Below are 18760 nucleotides of genomic sequence, written 5' to 3'. Positions count from 1 at the left end.
CACTTTCAAATGTTTAATTTGATTATGAACTATAGTGGATAAATCTACTTTTTTTTTTTTTTTAAAAAGGAAAAAACAAACTGCTTCTAGCCTTTTACTAGCTTTCTTAGCGTTAGCCATTTAGCTCTGTTTTTTAGAGTTTATTTCAACTCTCTCAAGAGAATGATGCACAAATAATAAGTTAAAATTATGCTAAGTTTGTGTGGCAGTGTGTATATTTACTGTACGTAATGTGCTTATCTGACTGTGGTAGTTTAAAGATATGAGCGCAGACATTATAATCAAGCCATGTCATGTTTGGATATGCTAACGCAGGCTGACAGTGTATTTAACACGCATACCACAACACATGGGTCATTATTTTGTATAATAACTAGTGTGCAGCAGACATGGTGGTGCTGAGAGATAAACTATACACACAGGTCATGTCTGTCAGACGTGCATTGTTGGAATGGGGATTTTTTTTTTTCCAACTTGGGGCAAAAACAAGCTGATGGTGATTTAATGGAGCTGGAATGCCTGGTTTTTAATGTGTGTGTGTGTGTGTGTGTGAAGTGACTGTTAATACAGTCTCATATTTCAGCCCTGATCACTGTGATTAGACCAGTAACCAGTTCCTATTATTATCCAGCTATGCAGAGAACTGACTGGACAGTCCACGTTGGAGTTAAACTAATCAAAGAATGAATGAAGTTTAAGATGGAGGGACTGATCGATCCGTTATGAATCATTTCTGAGTTGAGGTGTTATGTCGTGTAAGATTTGGGTTCACCTCTTGCAGAAATCTGGAGTTTTGAATTTTCTAGAATCGACCTGCTAAGTTGATGGAGCTGCTGTTTTTTTTTTTCCTTCATCTCCAATCATTAAACGATTTCCTTAGTGTTACTGAACGTAGAAACTCAGGACTGTCCTGGATGTTGTAACCACCATCTCGGTTTATGTTCTGAAAACCACTTTGAATTATTTATTGCTTTTTTTCTGTCAGTTAAACAGACTTGTCTAAATACTACAATACCCATGCGCCTCAGCTGCTGGTGCTATAGTGCAGAACCGTGCAGAACTGTGCAGAACCCAGTCAGAGATGTGAACAGAACAGCAGTTTGATTTGTGAACAAACTACAGAGCCATATTTAATAAATTCATTCACAGCTGCAGCACTTGGACAGAGCACATTAACACAATCTAACACTTTGTCATTGGAGATCTTGACTTGACATTGGAGACTCTTGACTTTATGTCCACAGACTCTTACTTCTGGTACCAGTGTCTGAAATATCATCACACTTTGGCACATCTGTTGCACTGGGACAGTTGTGTTCATGTTGAATCGATCATGTCATGAATTACATAACTTCATTTTTTTCACACAGTGACAGACCCTGTGTCTTTGTAGGACAATGTGTGTGTGTGTGTCTCCTCTGCTGGTCCTGAATCTTTGCGTTAGTTACAGGTGGAGTGTGTAACGTTGGAATAATGTGCTCACCGTGTTTTCTACTTCGTTCCACTGTTCATGTTTGTTCATTGTTGTTCTGCTTCAGTGTGTGTGTGTGTGTGTGTGTGTGTGACTGTGTGAGGACATGAGCTCATAGACTAACAGCAGCAGAAACAACCAGGCTCTGTTCCACCAAACCACCTCGAGGGTTCAGGGTCCCACAGTAAAACGAGAACCAGTTCAGTCTGACTTTGAGATCTGAATTTGTCCTGTTCAGCCTCAGTGTGTGTCTCGTGTTATCAGCGGAGTTGGTGACCCCCGTCTAATTTCTGACGGATCGGGCGCTCAGTTTGAGGGGGCCACACCTGATCAGTCACCTGAACGATCGCTGATGTGGACGATTGGTTGGTCTGACTTTCAGCACGGTCGCTGCCGTAGTATTGTACATGTTTGAGTATTACTGTAGCAGATTTTACACGTTGAGCCGAAACTGAACTTCACTGCAGAACCGTTCAGACTGTCTCCTCCATCTCCGGCTCCATGTTTTTCTTTTCTTCTGACTTTCTGTTCGCAGAAGAATCACACTCTTTCTGAGGACACTGTCGTCCTGTCTTAATAACTCAGGGCTTCTGCGTTTCTGTGCAGCTCCATGTTGTGGGTGCGCGGTTGATTTTTTTTTTTTACGGTGTGGACGTATCAGTTGCGGGCTCTGGTTGTGCAGAAATGCAGATTAAAACATGCAGCACAAGTTAACGCGACATACGTGACTAAAGAACAAAAGAACTGCTCCACAGTCTCTGCTCCAGTTTTCCCTCTGCAGGCTGAAGTCGACCCCCTGAAACCCAAACCCGGGTTGCATCATCAGCCTGACATCCTCTAATGTCCTGGAGCCTGTTATGAATCTGTGAGCAGAGATAGATTGTCTCTGTTCGTACCAGGAAAAGGGCAATAAAAAAACGAAGAGTGGAAAGTAAGGAGTGAAGAGAGAGACACTAATACTCTCTCTCTCTTTGTGCCCCCCCCCCCTCTGTCGGTCCCTCTCTTTCTCTCTCGCTCTGTGTGGACTGATGGACGAGATCCCTGCTAAACATTTAGGTTGGAGCTGAGCCCAGTCCTGCTCACTGCTTTCAATTATCTCTCTCTCTCTCTCTCTCTCTCTCTCTCTCTCTCTCTCTCTCTCTCTCTCTCTCTCTCTCTCTCTCTCTCTCTGCTCAGGCACTGTTGCTCGCTCGCTCACGCTCAGGAGTGTTTAGGGAAAAACAGAGCGCAGAGAGGGGGGAAACGTCTGGTCGTTTTCTTCTTCCTTCCTTCCCTCCTTTTTTCCTGCGACACTTGATTTTCACTCGACCACAGAGTAAGAAGGGGGGAGAGAGAGAGAAAGAGAAAGAGAGGTGTGGGGGGGGGGCAAGCAAGGTAGAGTAAGAGTGGAGTTAGAGGGGAGAGGTTTGGGAGTTTGGACGATGCAACACACTCAGACACTCTAACTGCAACGCTCGACATGCTGCAGCCTCGACTCTGCTGTTTTCCGTCCGTCATCTTCTTCTTCCTCTTCATCTCTCCTCGGTCAGCCGATGGACAGGCAGCCACAGGAGGGGGAGGAGTAGGAGGAGGGTTGGAGAGGATCCAGGTGATGTTCACGCCGACCATCTGCAAGGTGCGCTGCAGCCAGGACCGTTGTGTCAACTACTGCGAGAGAGGCAACATGACCACGCTGTACAGCAGCAACGGTGAAGGGGGAGGAGGAGGAGGAGGAAGGAGAGACGGCTCCCATGGACCAGGCTTCAGAGTCTGTAAGTTTAACTTTTAATTTTTACTCTACTTTTTGCTCTAATGTCCACTGTCTCCTCCTGTAGAGCTCTGGTGTTTTCATTTTGTTCAGACTCACCTGTTGTGGTGTAGGATCTGTGATCTGTGTGTCGTATACATAACTGTGTAACATTAACATAATCAGAATCAGACAGAGGTTTATTGCCGAGCGTTTTTTTTTTTTACGTTTGTCATCCTGCTGTGGTGCATGACGGACAAAACACAGGAGAGAAAAAAATTAGAGTGGAAAATTAAACCTGTGAGTCTGAAACAAACCCTCAGCTGTGTCCTGTTAAATCTCTGGTAGGGTAACAGATTTTAGTGTCTATAAACACTTTATACTAATTACTATGAACCTAATTTGAACGCACACACAAACACAAACACAACAGACTGTAAAAATCTCACAAACTCACACAACTCTGCATGAATGTTCCACTCAGAGCCACAGATCTACCTGTAGCTTGTAGCTACAGATCCTGTGCATTCAGGCGCTGCAGGTGTGACGTCACTCCTTAACACAGATGTATAAATCCAGCCTAACATCCTGTCTCAAACAAATATCAAACAAATGGCGAATTGGTGCTGCCTCATTGGGCCGAGCCTCCCACCTGTATGAGCAGAGAGAACGCCAGGATCAGAAAAATGCCCGAAACACAGCCCAGAGTGTCGGAGCTGAAAACGCTGGGACATAAACGGCTGCAGTGAATATTTGATCTCAACATATGAGTTTACATGTGTAATGTGTGAAGCTGCTCCAGCTGTGTCATGTGACCCGCAGATCTTTGATGGTTGGCAGAGCTCGGAGTCTGAAACAGAGCCAGTGAATAGTTGTGTAGTCTGAACTGATTCCAGGCCAGTGTGTGTTAAATCATTCCTGCTGGCAGCAGGTCTGAACTGTCAGAGGTCTAAACTGCGCTCCGACTTTACAGGAGAGAAAACACTGGTGTAAAAAGTTGAATAGTTCTTTCTTTTCCTGCTGACAGTTTTCAGATCATCCTTCACGTTGTCTTTACATCGATCTCCTTCCTTCCAGGCAGCCTTTGATTTTTTTTTTTTTTTTTAATGCAAATCAGGTGGATGATCCATCCCAGCCAACATTTACTCAACTTTATCTTTCTGTCCAAGTGGCATCATCACATGGTGATGCATTAATCGAAGGAGTCCGTCATAAAGCTTCCAACATCTGACAGATGTCAAAACACTGTGGAAACTCAGTTTTCTGTTTGATCAGTTTGTTTTCAAATGAATTCCTGCTCTCAGCTGCATCACCACACACACAGACATATATATATATATATATATATATATATATATATATATATATATATATATATATATATATATATATATATATATATATATATATATATATATATATGTGTGTGGACTCTGCTATGAGCCTTTAAATACAGTGAGTAAAAAAAAAAATAGGGTTAAAAAATTATGACATCTCTTTGTAATCTTCTTCTTGGGCCTGACTCTAATGATGAGATAACAGCAGAGGATGGAAACATACATTAATGCAGATTAATAATTTGTACAAAACATTGAGTAGAGAGAAAGAAAGAAGGGAACAAGAGTGGAGCAGAGGGAGGAGAGGCACCGATGACATATGGCTTTCATTTATCATTAACTTAACCCTCTCTCTCTCACACACACACACACAGAGAGGAGGATGGAGGCAATGACATCATGAGGTCAAAAGGTCAGTCCCCTGTCCAAACAGCTGGTTCTCCACCACCTTGTTTTTCCTTTTTCTGAATTTCTGAATTAACTTTATCAGCAAAAGTATAACAGCACGACCCTTCATACCTGTGTGTGTGTGTGTGTGTGTGTGTGTGTGTGTGTGTGTGTGAGTGTGAGTGTGAGTGTGTGAGAGAGAGAAACCTAAAACCTGTGGTTAGAAACACAGCGAGATGGATGAATGTCGACTCAGCCTGTCCTCTGTGTTCCTCTGCTCCGTTTCCTCCATGAAATGTTGACCACAGTTTAACAGGACATCTGAACCTCTTTTAGCCACAAGTGTTGGTCCTGTGACATATTGCCTGTCCGTTTCAGACAATTAGTTAATACCTGATAATCTGCAATTGTTTATTGATCAATCGGTTTGGTTATTTTCCAAACAAACATCCAGATATTCTGTGGTTCCAGCTTCTGAATTGTAAGGATTTGCTTTTCTTCGTGTTCTGTGACTATAAACTTAATATCCTTGAATCTTGTAGCTGTTGGTTGGAGTAAATAAATGACACAACTTCTGTATAAACTGATGCGTTGTTGAGCTGTGGGTCACAGTGTTCCTCTGACCACACCTCAATCACAGAGCTGTCAGATCAGAATGAATCATTTCAGCTCGTTCCTGACAGCTCGGTGTGCTTCTTTCCGTTTATTCTCTGTCACATCATCTGTTTATATCACATTTAATCTCTTCTTTTTTATGCCTGTTTTCCATCTCTCTGGCTTTTCTCTTTTACCCCAGTTAACCCCCCCCCCCCCCCCCACTCTGATGCAGTCCATCTGTAGGGCGATGTCCAGGATAATAATTAGGTCACTGTGTTTATACCAAAATACACACATGTGCAACATCTGTGTGTGTGTGTGTAAAATATGTTTCACCAGAAGTACTTGTAGAATAAACAAACACTTCTCATACAGAGATTACAAACACACACACACAAACACTTGAGGGTGTGGACATGAACCGACTTGTGTAATAACCAGCACAAATGGATTCACACAGACAGTATAAGTGGTGGGACTGAAGCTCAGATCCTTTACTTTGGAAAAAATACCAGTAAAACAACTGTTAAGATACGTAACCTGCTGTCAATGAAAAAATGATGTGGTCTGTACAGTCACACACACACACACATACACACACACACACACACACACACACACACACACACACACCACAGCACAACACCATGAGCAAACATCCGCTCTGAAAACCAACACACACAGCTCAGGTCGTCTTCACAGTATCACAGTGCTTTATCTGCGTTTCTGACCCTGTGTGTGCATACAGACATGGCAGACATGAGTATAACACATCACACAGTAGATAATAACCACAGTATGTGGATATAGTGTTTCTAATGGTTCAGGTCACTGAGCTGCTGATAGAGATCTCAGGCAGAGAGGAGCTGGTTTTAAAGCTGCAGGTTTCCTTCCTGCTGCGGAGACCTTGGGGTGTTATCAGCTCATTAGCTGAACTCGGCGTAACAATACACCAACATCCGGTCAAACGAGCTCAAACAGGAAGTAGGAAGTGGCTGGCTGGTTCAGTTGGCGCCCCCCGGTCCACTTTCACCTCCGTTCCATCAGAGCAGCAGCTTTGTTTCACATCCACACATCACGGCCTCACACAGGACCCGGTGCTGTGTTTCCAGACCTACTGTAAACATGATGGATGTGTGTTAGTGTCGGCCTCGGACGTGTGTGTGCACGTGTGTCGTCCGGACCTGTAGTCCTCACAGGGACCTGATTTCTTCTCCACGGTAGCAGCAGCTGAGGCTTATGGGTGCTGTAGTATTTAAACCGGATTTCTCTTCATTTTTTTTTCTTGGAGTGATTTAAACTTACTCAGAAGTGTAAAGGATTGACACTGGTTGTCTGAACATGAACCTGTATGATGGTGATACTGTCCTGAGATTGAAAATCTGATGACGGAGTGGACTAAACCTCTTTGAGCCCCTGAGAGGCCACCAACCACCAATAAACCATAGTAATGTAAAAAAATAAACTAAAGAAAAAAAGAAAATTAGGAGAACTTGTTTGTGTTGTTTCTCCTGCAGTCCTCTGCCCTCTGCTCTGTAAGAACGGAGGCGTCTGTCTGCAGAAGGATCGCTGTCTCTGCCCGCCAAACTTCACCGGAAAGTTCTGCCAGATCCCCGTCGCCCCCACCTCGGCCGCAGCTGCCCCCGCCGCAGCCTCGCCGTCCTCCACCAATGAGATCGTCAAGCCTGCGCTCCTCTCCACCATGGCAGCCAATCAGGAGCTGACCCGGTCGGAGTTCCTCCTGCCGCTGGGACCAAACCAGGAGGCGAGGTCTGGAGGTGAGTCTCTGATCTGCAATCTAAGTCTGGTCTCTTACTGTATTTGTAACAACCCTAGAAGTTGAATCTGAAGTCTGATGTTTCTCACATATCACATTGTGGTTCGTGGTCTCCGAAGCAACACGGGCACGAATCAGTCTGACTCTGGCTGTCATATTCTCTTTGTATATTAGCGTGTGTTATGTGTGTATGTGTGCAGCTCTCGGTCCTTCCATGGTCAAGGTCAGAGTGCAGCACCCCCCAGAGGCCAGTGTGAAGATCCACCAAGTGCTGAAGGTGAGAACATTAAAGGGTCACTCTGATTGGCTGACTGGGAGGAGATAAAGGTCACGCTCCTTCTCAGAGTCATAGCTCAATCAAATGTGAACGCACAGACATGAAACACATATGTTTAGAGTGTTTCAATGTCTGTAGAGCTGATTTTCAGTGTGTCAGTGCTTCCTGACTGAATTGTTTTTATCGGACTGTTGGTGTTAAAGACGATCGTGTTAATTGTTTCTGATCAGTTTGTCTCTTCGCACTGTTCCAGGTGTCTGGATTCAGTCCCACCCTGCGGACACTCTCCTCCCCGTCCTCCTCGGGGTCAGCGGGTGCTCCGGCTCCAGCTGATAGGGGCATTCAGGCTCAGACGGTGAGGGGGGACGGCACGTACACCCAGCTCTCCGGGTTCAAGTACTGCTTCAGGGAGGTCAAAGACGGACAGGTGAGAGCCAGCGGGAGGACAGCCTGAGAGCGTCCCTTACAGGCTGCAGTCTTCATTACAGCCACCATATGAAAGTGTCTTACCGGTAGTGCAGCTGGGTACTTCTCGTGTACAAATAAAGATATTTAACTGTATTTTTTTCTGACTTTATAAATAATGGATATGTTCCCTTCTCCAAGAATCAGAAAATCCTTAAAATGAAACAGACAGATGATGACAGTTGGTTTAGAGGTGTGTAAAGATGCACTCGTGCAAATGTCCTTTAAGTGAGTTTTAGCATCAAACGAGCAACATTTGTTCTTTGTGGGATAATTTTGTTTTTCATCACAATGCTGCATAAATCTTTTATGGTGAAAAGGCATCAGTGATTTATTGTTTACGATCCTGTAATGAGTTATAACTTCAGCCTGAGGACTGTGAAATAGACTTCTCTGGTTCACATTAGGCCTCTGGCTGCAGAGAGAACCGGCGTGTTCTCGCTTCTCTGCTTTCTGATAGAAAATCCCTCCTCGGCCATATTTCATGCAGTAGCTGCTGTGAAGCATCCTCATGTTCACACATGAGGATGCTTCACACTGCAACATCGCGCTTCACACACCTACTGACAACTTCTGAACTGTCAGCGGCTCATAGCATCGGCGTTAACTAACTGGACCTTGGTCCTAATCTCATGCTCCTGAATCATGATCAGCACTTTCAAAACATTACTTTTTATGGACAAACGTTAGAGAGACACGCACCGGCGTTTACCACGTGCATCGAAGTATCTACACCTGCTGTAGGTTGTAGCTAGGCATGGAAATATCTGCCATTTGGTCCATCCACCACTTTGGTCCAGACTGAAATGTCTCAACAACAGTTGGATGGATTGTGATGAAATGTGGTTCAAATGTTCGCGGTCACCTCAGGATGAACTGTGATCGGTAGCGGGGTCCTCTTCCACGGAGCCCGCCATGTTGTTGTTGGCCCTTTAATTGATAGTTGGTCACATGAACAAACAATAGTTGGTTAACTGTGAAATACAATAAACACTGAAGTGACATGTTAACTGCAAAATCAGGGTAAATCATTAAGTTAATTAACAGATTAAGTTGGCAACAAGTGTGAGCTCTTTTTAATTTATGGAGCTTCCACTCCTGTAGCTGTTCAGTGGACAAACAAAACTCAAAGTGTTAAACTTCCAGGCTTCAACAGTGAACCTGTGTTCTGTTTTCTTATTTTTATATTCTTTGTGTTCTTTATGTAAACCTCATCACTTGTGTGTTTTCAGTATATTAACAGGAAACATGTCTGTGTGTGTGTAGTGCAGCTCTCCTCTGCCTGGACTGAGGAGCAGGGAAATGTGCTGCAGAGGGATGGGGAAGGGCTGGGGAATCACGGACTGTGTCCTGTGTCCTGATAATACAGGTACACACTCACACACACACACACACACACACACACACACACACAGAGGCAAACACCATATTAAAGTATTAGGGACATAGTTTAGCAGGTGAGTTTTCATATTATTAGCTTACACACGTCAGATCAGCTGCTGAGGCTGAAATAAAGTTTGTCCAAAGTGTTTTACTTCACTGTCGTTTTCCTGAACAGCATCAAAGTGCTGACACCGTTTCCAAAAATACTTCTGTGATATTGATGTCGAAGGATTTGACCAAAAATAACAGAGTACTGCCAACCTTCAACACACACACACACACACACACACACACACAAACAGAAATATTTTTCCTCTCTCTCTCTGAAAGTCTGCTACTTTATGACTGAAATATTTTGGAAATATTCCACCAGAGGCTGCTTATATAACTGACATTATCTCACACACACACACACACACACACACACACACACACACACACACACACACAGTAATGATGCTTCCGTGTTTGTGTAGAGAGCTGACTAACAGTAAAGGAATGAAGCTCTGTGGGACTGTAGGCCTTTAAGACACACACACACACTCCAGCATCTGCACGTGTGTGTGTACAGACATATGGGAAGTCGTGTTAGCTCACTTGCTGGCGACCAGCTTCACATCGGTCTGTCAAATCAGAAAGAATGACGCAATACACCTTTAAAAATTACAGAGAGACGACACAGGCAGTGGTGAGCGAAGGAAAGAAACACACACACAGACACACACACACAAGCACACACTGTGTACTGCCAGCTGGATTATGTTGGATATTTGTGTTCAGATGTCTAAGAAACGGACCGAGTGAAAGCCAGGTTTCATTAAACTTGTTCAAAAAAAACTTCTCCACTGAAGTCTGAGCTGTTGTTTTTTGTCATTTTTAAAGGAGAAACATAAAATATAAGTTTGTGGATTCAATAAATGTCATCGCCAGATCCAAACCAACACTGAATGTCTCCCACTAACAAGTACTGTGCGTATCCAAACCCTGATGCGTCTGATTCCTCTGAGCCGTAGAGCTCCACTGTCTCCAGAAACTATTAAAACACATCAGTGATCCACACTGTAATTTATTTAGACTCAGTCCCCCACACACACACACCATCCTGCTGCCACAAATACTCAGAGCAGCACCAAATATGTATCAGTCCGCCACTGAAAATAGTCCCCACTGAATCCTATATTCTCTTTTTTTAGTTTTAAATAACTTAAGTCACAGAGAAGGTTGTTTAATATGGTCATTTGGAGATCTGGGTCTAAAATGATTAAAATCAGTAGCTGTGTGCTTAGGAGAGACATAACTATTTACAGTGGGAAAAACTGGTACCAATTCACGTTCACTCTCACATGCTGAACTTCCATCTCTGGGTTCATATCAGATGTCATGTATTTACTGAGTCCTGGTACAAATCCTTTTTTCACCTCACAGTTTTTCTTCCTTTGGTTCTTTCTTTATCCTCCATCTGTTTCTGTTTCTGCTCCATCATTAATCTTCATCAGGTCAGAGCAACAGTAGCTGTCCTGCTGGTTTTGAGCGAGCCAATGGAACGCAGTGTGTCGGTGAGTTTAGCACACACACACACACACGCACGGGTCAGAGTTCACATACAGATGGTCGTGGATGATTTTGGGGACAGTAGCTCAGGTGGAGGACTGTCTCGCTTTCAGGCCTTTTCCACTACAGGAACATAAACCTGTAAGTTAATGGGCACCTGTTGTCTTTGCTTGTGTTTCTTTTTTCCCTGACGAGTCTCTAAAACTAAGAAAACATCCACATGAAGCTGATTCAGTTTCAAAAGTTTCCTTTCTGCCTGTTTCACCCCTTCATCTTCTGAAGGGACGTGTTTCAGACGTACCTTCCACTCATGTGTCTCATATGGAGGTTGAAAGTAACTAAGTACATTTACTTAAGCACTGTCTTTACTTGAGTACTTCGATTTAATGCTGCTTCATATTTCAGTTTCTCTACATTTCAGGTCGAAATATTGTACATTTTCTGCACGACATTTATCTGGTAGACATTTGTGAGCTGTTAACACTTTCACCAAAGACTGGTTTCACTTTTAAACTTCTAAAATTACCCAGTGAAAACACTTTTCTTCTTTCCTCTCCCATGAATCATTTGACGACCCATCAGATTTATCTGGTGACCCTTCGGAGGGGCCCGACCCTCAGGGTGGCAACCAGAGGACTGAACTATCTACCTGTACATAAAGTAGATAAAAGCAGCTCCACCTGGAGCAGCTACAACCGAGAAATGCTGCTGAAGCATCGACGATTCAGAATCAATGATCTGATAATGAATCGGAGAGAATCAGACCAGTTTAATGTCGAGCAAGTTGTGTGAGTGTCCTCATCAATATGAGTGTCCCTGTGCATGTGGGTGTATGTGTGGGTGTCATTGTGTATGGATGAATTTCTGCTGCTGTTAGTGTGTGTTAATGTGTGTGTATTATGTGTGTAAATGTGTGTGTAGATGTGAATGAGTGCCTCCAGCCGGGGCTGTGTGAGAACGGGATCTGTGTGAACACCAGGGGGAGCTATAGCTGTGTGTGTAGGTTGGGGTTCATCCTCGACGCCACACATGGAATCTGCATCTGTGAGTAACACACACACACGCGCACACTCATATACACACACGCTGCCGCCGGCTTGGGAGTGAAATCAAGAATAACGTAGACTCCAGATCAGGACTTCCTGAATCCATCTGAGCTCACAGTGTTTCTGAAATCTGAACGTCTGTAGATCCACACAGTGTACTTTGAAATAGGTGGACTGCCCCTTTAATACTGAGACAATTCAGAGCTGAGCGGTGATGAAACTTCCCATTGTTCGTAAACGTCTGCAGGCCAATGGACGTCTTTGTTTGAAAGTCAGCACATCTCGTCGTTCCATCGAAGGTCAATGGATCCTTTGTTCTGTTAAAAGTCAGCAGAACTATTTGTCCTGTTGAACATCAGTGCTCAGATGGTTTTTATGAAGCCTGACCGGTGACCTGCTTATTCTGACCGGCATTCACTGAAGAAGAGGAGGAGGAGGAGGAGGAGGAGGAGGAGGAGGTGTGGGTCTGCTGCAGGATGCTGGTCTGCCTGATAACCAATGACAACGCTCTGATTAATCAAAGCTTATCGCTGGTTTATTAAGTCTGATTCATGTCTTCTCTTTGTTGCTTCCAAACTGTCTGGACGTGTTGTGCAGGGGTGTGTATTATCTGTGTGTGTGTGTGTGTGTGTGTGTTTGGCCTCTGATGCTCAGGTGTGTTTTTGTAAGTTATTTTTTTTTTCCCTATGGAAACATTTAAATATGACTTGTTTGTCAGTTGTGTTGTTTGGTGTGAACTTTTTTTCCAGGGAATGCAGTGCGACAGTTTTGTACTGCACAGAAGTCAACAAAAACCAAGGTGTATGAGAATGTATGAAAATGTGTGGGCCGATGTCTGAGCTTGCTTAATTTATGTTGAGTCTCCGTCGAGGCCGTTCTGTCTGAATGTCTCTGTTGATTTCAGCCTGAATGGACCTGAGAATCGCATGTACCAATTCTGCATGCAACGCTCTGCTGACGCCTCAGCTCCAAGTCTGTTTGGGCTCCCAGACCAGCTCCGGGATGTCTTTTTGTAACCTGTGCCTGTCTTCTTCTGTGTGTCCTCCGCAGCCCATAGTGTGATTTCAGAGGAGAAGGGTCAGTGTTACCGGGTCCTGGGCTCAGGTCAGGGTCCGTCCTCCTGCTCCTTGCCCATCCTCAAGAACATCACCAAACAGATCTGCTGCTGCAGCCGAGTCGGCAAAGCCTGGGGACCCGACTGCCAGAGATGTCCTTACTTTGGTTCAGGTTGGTTACTAATGATTTAACCGGCAGTTGGTAAGCAGGCATGCTACTGTGGCTGGCAAGCTAACCATCTAAATGCCAGCCAGCTGGTAATTTAACGGTAGAATGCTGGAGCTCACAGAAGTTTCCCCTCATCAGGAGTAAATCTGGAGTAATGTCCAACATTTTGCATAAAATGATGTTTCCTCACTGTTCCCTCTGTCTGTTCCTGCAGTGGCCTTTAAGGAGATCTGTCCAGCTGGTCCCGGGTATCACTACTCAGCTTCAGCCCTACAGTTCAGCCAGAGAGCCACCGAACAGCTGGGGGGCCAGGGAACCCCACTGGTAACCCACAGCAACCAGGATAACCAGGGTAGCTACAGTAAACCAACCTGAATATGCGGTATACCTTATACCGCATATTCCTAACACTACACCTGTATGTGTTTTTGTTACGGCTCTGACAGGACGGCGGCGATGTCGAGTTGTAGAGCTGCGACAATTAATCGATTACTTGATTGACAGAAAATTTAAATGACTAATCCATTAATCCGTAAAATAATCGTGTGAGTGTCAGCCTTGCTGGGTTGGTCCACCACTTCGGTGTGAAAATATCTGTCCATTTACCCATTTGTCCACTCCTCCGTCCACCCCCACCCCCTTTCAGGTGCTGATTCTGGATCCAGTAGCAGCGGAGCCTCCAGGTCCCAGCAGAAACCCTCTTCCTCTGGAGTGACAGCTGGTGGAGCGAGCACTTCGCTGAGCTCTGCATCAGGTGTCGGCTCCAGTGCTGGATCAGCTGATACCAGCAGCACCCAGACCAGACCCAGTCTACGTCAGCCTCAACCCCGGCCTCCATCTCAGCCTCAGACCCGCCTAGCTGCAGGCTCTCCCTCCACCAGGCCGGTGCAGCCCGGCAGCACTGGCACCACAGTCACCCACGACAAACCCCAGACTCCTGGCAGACCTGCGACCCAGCAGAGCCGCCCTGAGTCTGCTCCATCGTTCACAACACAACCAAGACCACAGCCTCCGTCCACTGGGAGACAAGGTAACAGAAGCTCTGAGACCAGCTGATTACAGCAGAAATACTGCTGAGCGTCTCTGCCACATGTGGAATATATCTTTAACTGCCCATTGATTGTTTTTTTGTGTGTTTTTATTGTGTGTGTTAGATTTTGTGGTTTCTGCTCTCAGCAGGCGGTCGTCCCTCCTCTGTGTCCCCGCCCGATCAGCTGCCAGCGAGAGGCGACTCTCTCCCTGCTCCGGCCCAGCCGCAGAGTCCCGATCGTGGGTCGAGACCCAGCGAAGAACTCCCTCCTCAGCAGAACAGACCAGCTGTCCGTCCGACGATCAGACCCACCAGGGTCCAGAGTGAGTACAACTGGAGCAGAGAGGACAGGTGTTTATGTATGCGAGTGTGACTGTACATGAAGGTGAAAAGTGGAGAGGTTACAAGAAGTGAGTGAAGAGAGGAGGTGAATGACCACCAGGGCGTCCTCAGCTGTGTTTTCAAAGCTGAATTCTGGCTCTGGGAAAAAAAAATCCAACTTCTTCTTTACACCTGTGGAAAGACTCAGAGCCAAGATTTGTGTCTTCAAAAAGGATTTCACGTCACAAAGTGTTGAATTCCTGTGTCTGCGTGTGTTTGTCTGCAGCAGTGCGAGGTGTGTGCGAGAGCAGACCAGGTGTGTGTGGGCGTGGCCGCTGTGTGGATCAGCCAGGTGGAAGACACACCTGTGTGTGTGATCAGGGATACCAGCCCAATGCTCAGCGCACATACTGCCAAGGTGAGACACACACACCACTACATCTAATAAACATACAAACTGGTGTGTGTTCATGACTTTTATTGACTGAGTGTTTGTATCTGTGTGTGTGTGTGTGTGTGTGTATAGATGTGAATGAGTGTCTTCAGTCTCCAGGTGTGTGTTCGGTGGGAGAGTGTGTGAACACCATGGGCAGCTACAGGTGTGTGTGTCCGTCTGGATACAGGAGCAGCAGCCAGCAGACCAGTTGTCAAGGTGACGTCAACTTCCTGTGAGATTCTCGTCACGTAACACGCAGAAAGTACAGCAGCTCACTCCTTTTCATCCTCAGACATCGATGAGTGCCAGCTGAACCCCTGCAGGAACGGTCGCTGTGACAACACACCGGGCAGCTACAGGTGTGTCTGTGGCCTTGGTTACAAGCTCATCGGCAACACCTGCACAGGTAAAGATGGATGACAGACTTGCTGACCCGTCCCACGACTTTAAGAGGAAAGCAGAAACATAAATAGGATGACACACTGATTTTAGGGAAAACTTAAATATGTTTGACACAAAACCAGAGCATGTAATAGGCAGACTGCACCAGCACATCAACCTCAGGATCCATGAAGTCTTATCCTAACATATAATAATACATCATAATTTGTCGATTATATTTTGTATTATTAATCTGAATCTGCACTGTGTTTCAGATGTGGATGAGTGTGAGGACCCTCTGCAGTGTCCGGGTCAGGAGTGTGTCAACAGCCAGGGTTCATACCGCTGTGTGTCCTGTAAGCCTGGATATGGTCTGCTCAACAGGCTCTGCACAGGTAACACACACCTGGGTCAGAGGGTCATCTGGCTTCACCTCAGGACTGAGCTACCTGGGAAATTTCTTCATTATCAGTTTTATTAAATGATGCTGATGATACTCTGAGAAAATCGCTGCAGAGAGTAACAAGTGATGCTCTCTGTTTACCGCCCCTACACATGAATTAGCTGGTGAGTAATCCTGCGCTCAGTCAGCAGCTGCTTCTCTCTTCATGTTCCTGTGACTTTGTCTGCAGACATCGACGAGTGTCGTCTGGCTCCCTGCTCCAACGGTCGCTGTGAAAACACACCCGGAAGCTACCACTGTGTCTGTCGCAACGGTTTCAAGCTCCAGAACAACACCTGTACAGGTAACAAGGCCCAAAGCTGCTGCCCAGACTCCATACTGCAAAACCTGGTTATTCATCTCCCCGTATTTAGATCAGGACAGTGCAGGAGCCTGGACTGATTTTACAGTAAAATCAGTTTACAGTTAAATTCAAGTTTAATGATCACATGCCTCATCCCTGTTTGTTCTCTGAAGAACACTTAAATGTTCGTTACTAACAATAATAATTATTATAATTTTATTTAGAGCAGCAGAACTGACTATGGAACCAGCTTCCCTTAACATCTGTCCTGCAGCTGGTTAGCTTAGCTTAGCATAAAGACTGGAAACAGAGGGAAACAGCTAGCCTGGCTCTGTCCTGAGAAAACATAATCCACCTACCATCAGGTCACTGACTAACATGTTCAGTGTTTGTGTTCAGATGTAGATGAGTGTGTGGAGCCGTCTCAGTGTCCGGGTCAGATGTGTGTAAACTCTGTAGGATCATACCGCTGTGTGTCCTGTCGACCAGGATACAGACTGACCAACAGACTGTGTACAGGTACACACACACACACACACACACACACACACACACACACACACACACACACACACACACACACACACACACACACACAGCCCTCTGTCATCCCTCTCATCTCTCTCTCTCTCTCTCTCTCTGTAGATGTAAATGAGTGTGAGAACAGTGAGTCATGTCCTGGTCAGCAGTGTGTGAACACTGAAGGATCCTACAGCTGTGTGGACTGTCAGCAGGGATACCACAGTGTGAGCGGAGTGTGTACAGGTACACACGCATAAACATGCACACACACACACACACACACACAGATTTTTAGTGTCAGTTAATTCTCAGATTGTGAAACCAGGTCTTTGCTGCATGAATTAGTGAAAGCATAAACTGTGTGTGTGTGTGTGTCAGATGTGAATGAGTGTGCGCAGGTCTCTCAGTGTCCTGGTCAGCAGTGTGTGAACACTATGGGATCGTATTACTGTGTGTCCTGTCAGCCTGGGTATCGCATCAAAGATGGCTCCTGCCAAGGTCTCTCACACACACACACACACACACACACACACACACACACACACACAATGTGGACTCCTGTGAATCTCTGATGATTTAATTTGCATCTAGACACACAGTCATTGATCTGATACAAAACCTATACGGATAAATTTAAATACATTTTCAGTGTGAAAGTTCTTTACACTGAAAAAAAGTGAGAGAAAAATGAGAAGGACCAACGAGTCAAGATCAGAGACTTAAAAACTGGACTGAGTTCAGTGAAAAAAACTCCCGACCCTGCACCAGTCAGCCCCGCTGTCAGGTAGTCAAAGAGACGTCTGTGAGACTGTTGACAGGACAGTTAATGCTCGCTCTGTTATGGCTTTTTAAACCACAGGAGTTTTATATTTGCAAAACTGTCTCAGAGCCTGGAAACGTTTTTTATGTGCATGACGTCGTCCCCAGTATGAAGTGTATGAACCGAATCCTCCAACCAGGAAAAAGAAAACATTAAAAAAAAAACACGAAAACACCATGTAGCAGTGCATGTGGCAGAGACTCGCAGGTGTGTGGTTAAAGGAGCACTTTGCCTCCGTAACTGAAGCTTTATTGGTTATTTGTGTTTGAGATGGGAGAGCGACGCCACATGATTTCATGTTAACAATCAAACTCTTCTCTGTGTCCTGCAGATATAGACGAGTGTGCGAGCGCTGGGGCGTGCGAGGCCCAGCGAGTGTGCGTGAACACCATCGGCTCGTTCAGGTGCGACTGTCCACCTGGGTATCGAACCGCCGGCCTGGGAAGACAGTGTAGAGGTGAGCGTAGTCTGCAGACTCTAATGTGACCGGTGGATGTCAGTGGAAAATAAACTGCCTCCTCCAGCTACTGTACAAATAAAGTAAAAGTGTGCGTGTGTGTGTGTGTCTCCTCAGACATTAACGAGTGTTTGGAGGGTGATTTCTGTTTCTCCAGAGGAGAGTGTGTGAACACACCTGGATCCTACACGTGTGTGTGTTCTCAGGGATTCACACTGAGTGACAACAGGACGGCCTGCCTCGGTGAGTCACATTGTTCAACGTGATGGATCCTAGAACAAAACCTGGGTCTGTTTATTTGGTATTTTGTTTGTTTTAATTCTCCTTTCTCCCCCAGTATGTTTCATTTTGCATCACAGTGTCTGTGTTCGTATCACAGAGTACGTGTTCTAGTGAATCAGATTTAATTGTAATGTCTGATTTTGTCTGATCCAGTGAATTAATAACCTGACAAATAAAAGTATTTCAACACGCTGATCAAAATCTTATTAAATCAGTCGATATCATTCAAGAACCTCTCGTACGAAAAGTTCAGTCCATGTGTTGCATACGAGTGACTGTGGAGAATCTGTGGTATTCACTTTTTCTCTGAGGTATGAATGAAACCCAGGAGTGTTCCAGACCACAGTCTGACTGCAGAGCTGTGATGCTTTAGTCTGAGTGAGTGTGAAGTTAAAGTGTGGATATCATATAATTTTAAGGGAGGCCTCGTCCTGTCTGTCCAGGTGAAAATAACACCTGACAGCACAACATCACCTGTCACGTAATATTCAAAATTAGCTTTATTCATCGACAGTGTTTCCCAC

At 45.2% G+C, this 18760-nt stretch overlaps 1 protein-coding gene across 1 annotated transcript in view; it reads left to right on the top strand.

The window, feature by feature from the left end:
• The window catches only part of LOC121187028 (latent-transforming growth factor beta-binding protein 4), a 29385-nt gene that overhangs the window by 4025 nt on the left and 6600 nt on the right, over window positions 1-18760 (top strand). Inside the window, 21 exon segments of the mRNA XM_041046057.1 lie at window positions 3001-3222; window positions 7036-7296; window positions 7496-7572; window positions 7826-7999; window positions 9304-9406; window positions 10917-10976; window positions 11893-12015; window positions 13068-13244; window positions 13456-13593; window positions 13888-14271; window positions 14421-14594; window positions 14879-15010; window positions 15119-15244; window positions 15321-15434; window positions 15685-15804; window positions 16042-16155; window positions 16555-16674; window positions 16801-16920; window positions 17056-17175; window positions 17829-17954; window positions 18072-18197. Coding sequence (XP_040901991.1) covers window positions 3001-3222; window positions 7036-7296; window positions 7496-7572; window positions 7826-7999; window positions 9304-9406; window positions 10917-10976; window positions 11893-12015; window positions 13068-13244; window positions 13456-13593; window positions 13888-14271; window positions 14421-14594; window positions 14879-15010; window positions 15119-15244; window positions 15321-15434; window positions 15685-15804; window positions 16042-16155; window positions 16555-16674; window positions 16801-16920; window positions 17056-17175; window positions 17829-17954; window positions 18072-18197 — 3111 coding nt within the window.

This window comes from Toxotes jaculatrix, chromosome 9 (assembly GCF_017976425.1).
Source record: "Toxotes jaculatrix isolate fToxJac2 chromosome 9, fToxJac2.pri, whole genome shotgun sequence".
NCBI classification, from domain to species: Eukaryota; Metazoa; Chordata; class Actinopteri; family Toxotidae; genus Toxotes; species Toxotes jaculatrix.
The sequence above is the reverse complement of the archived record's forward strand: the minus strand, read 5'-3'. Positions and strand labels throughout refer to the sequence as shown.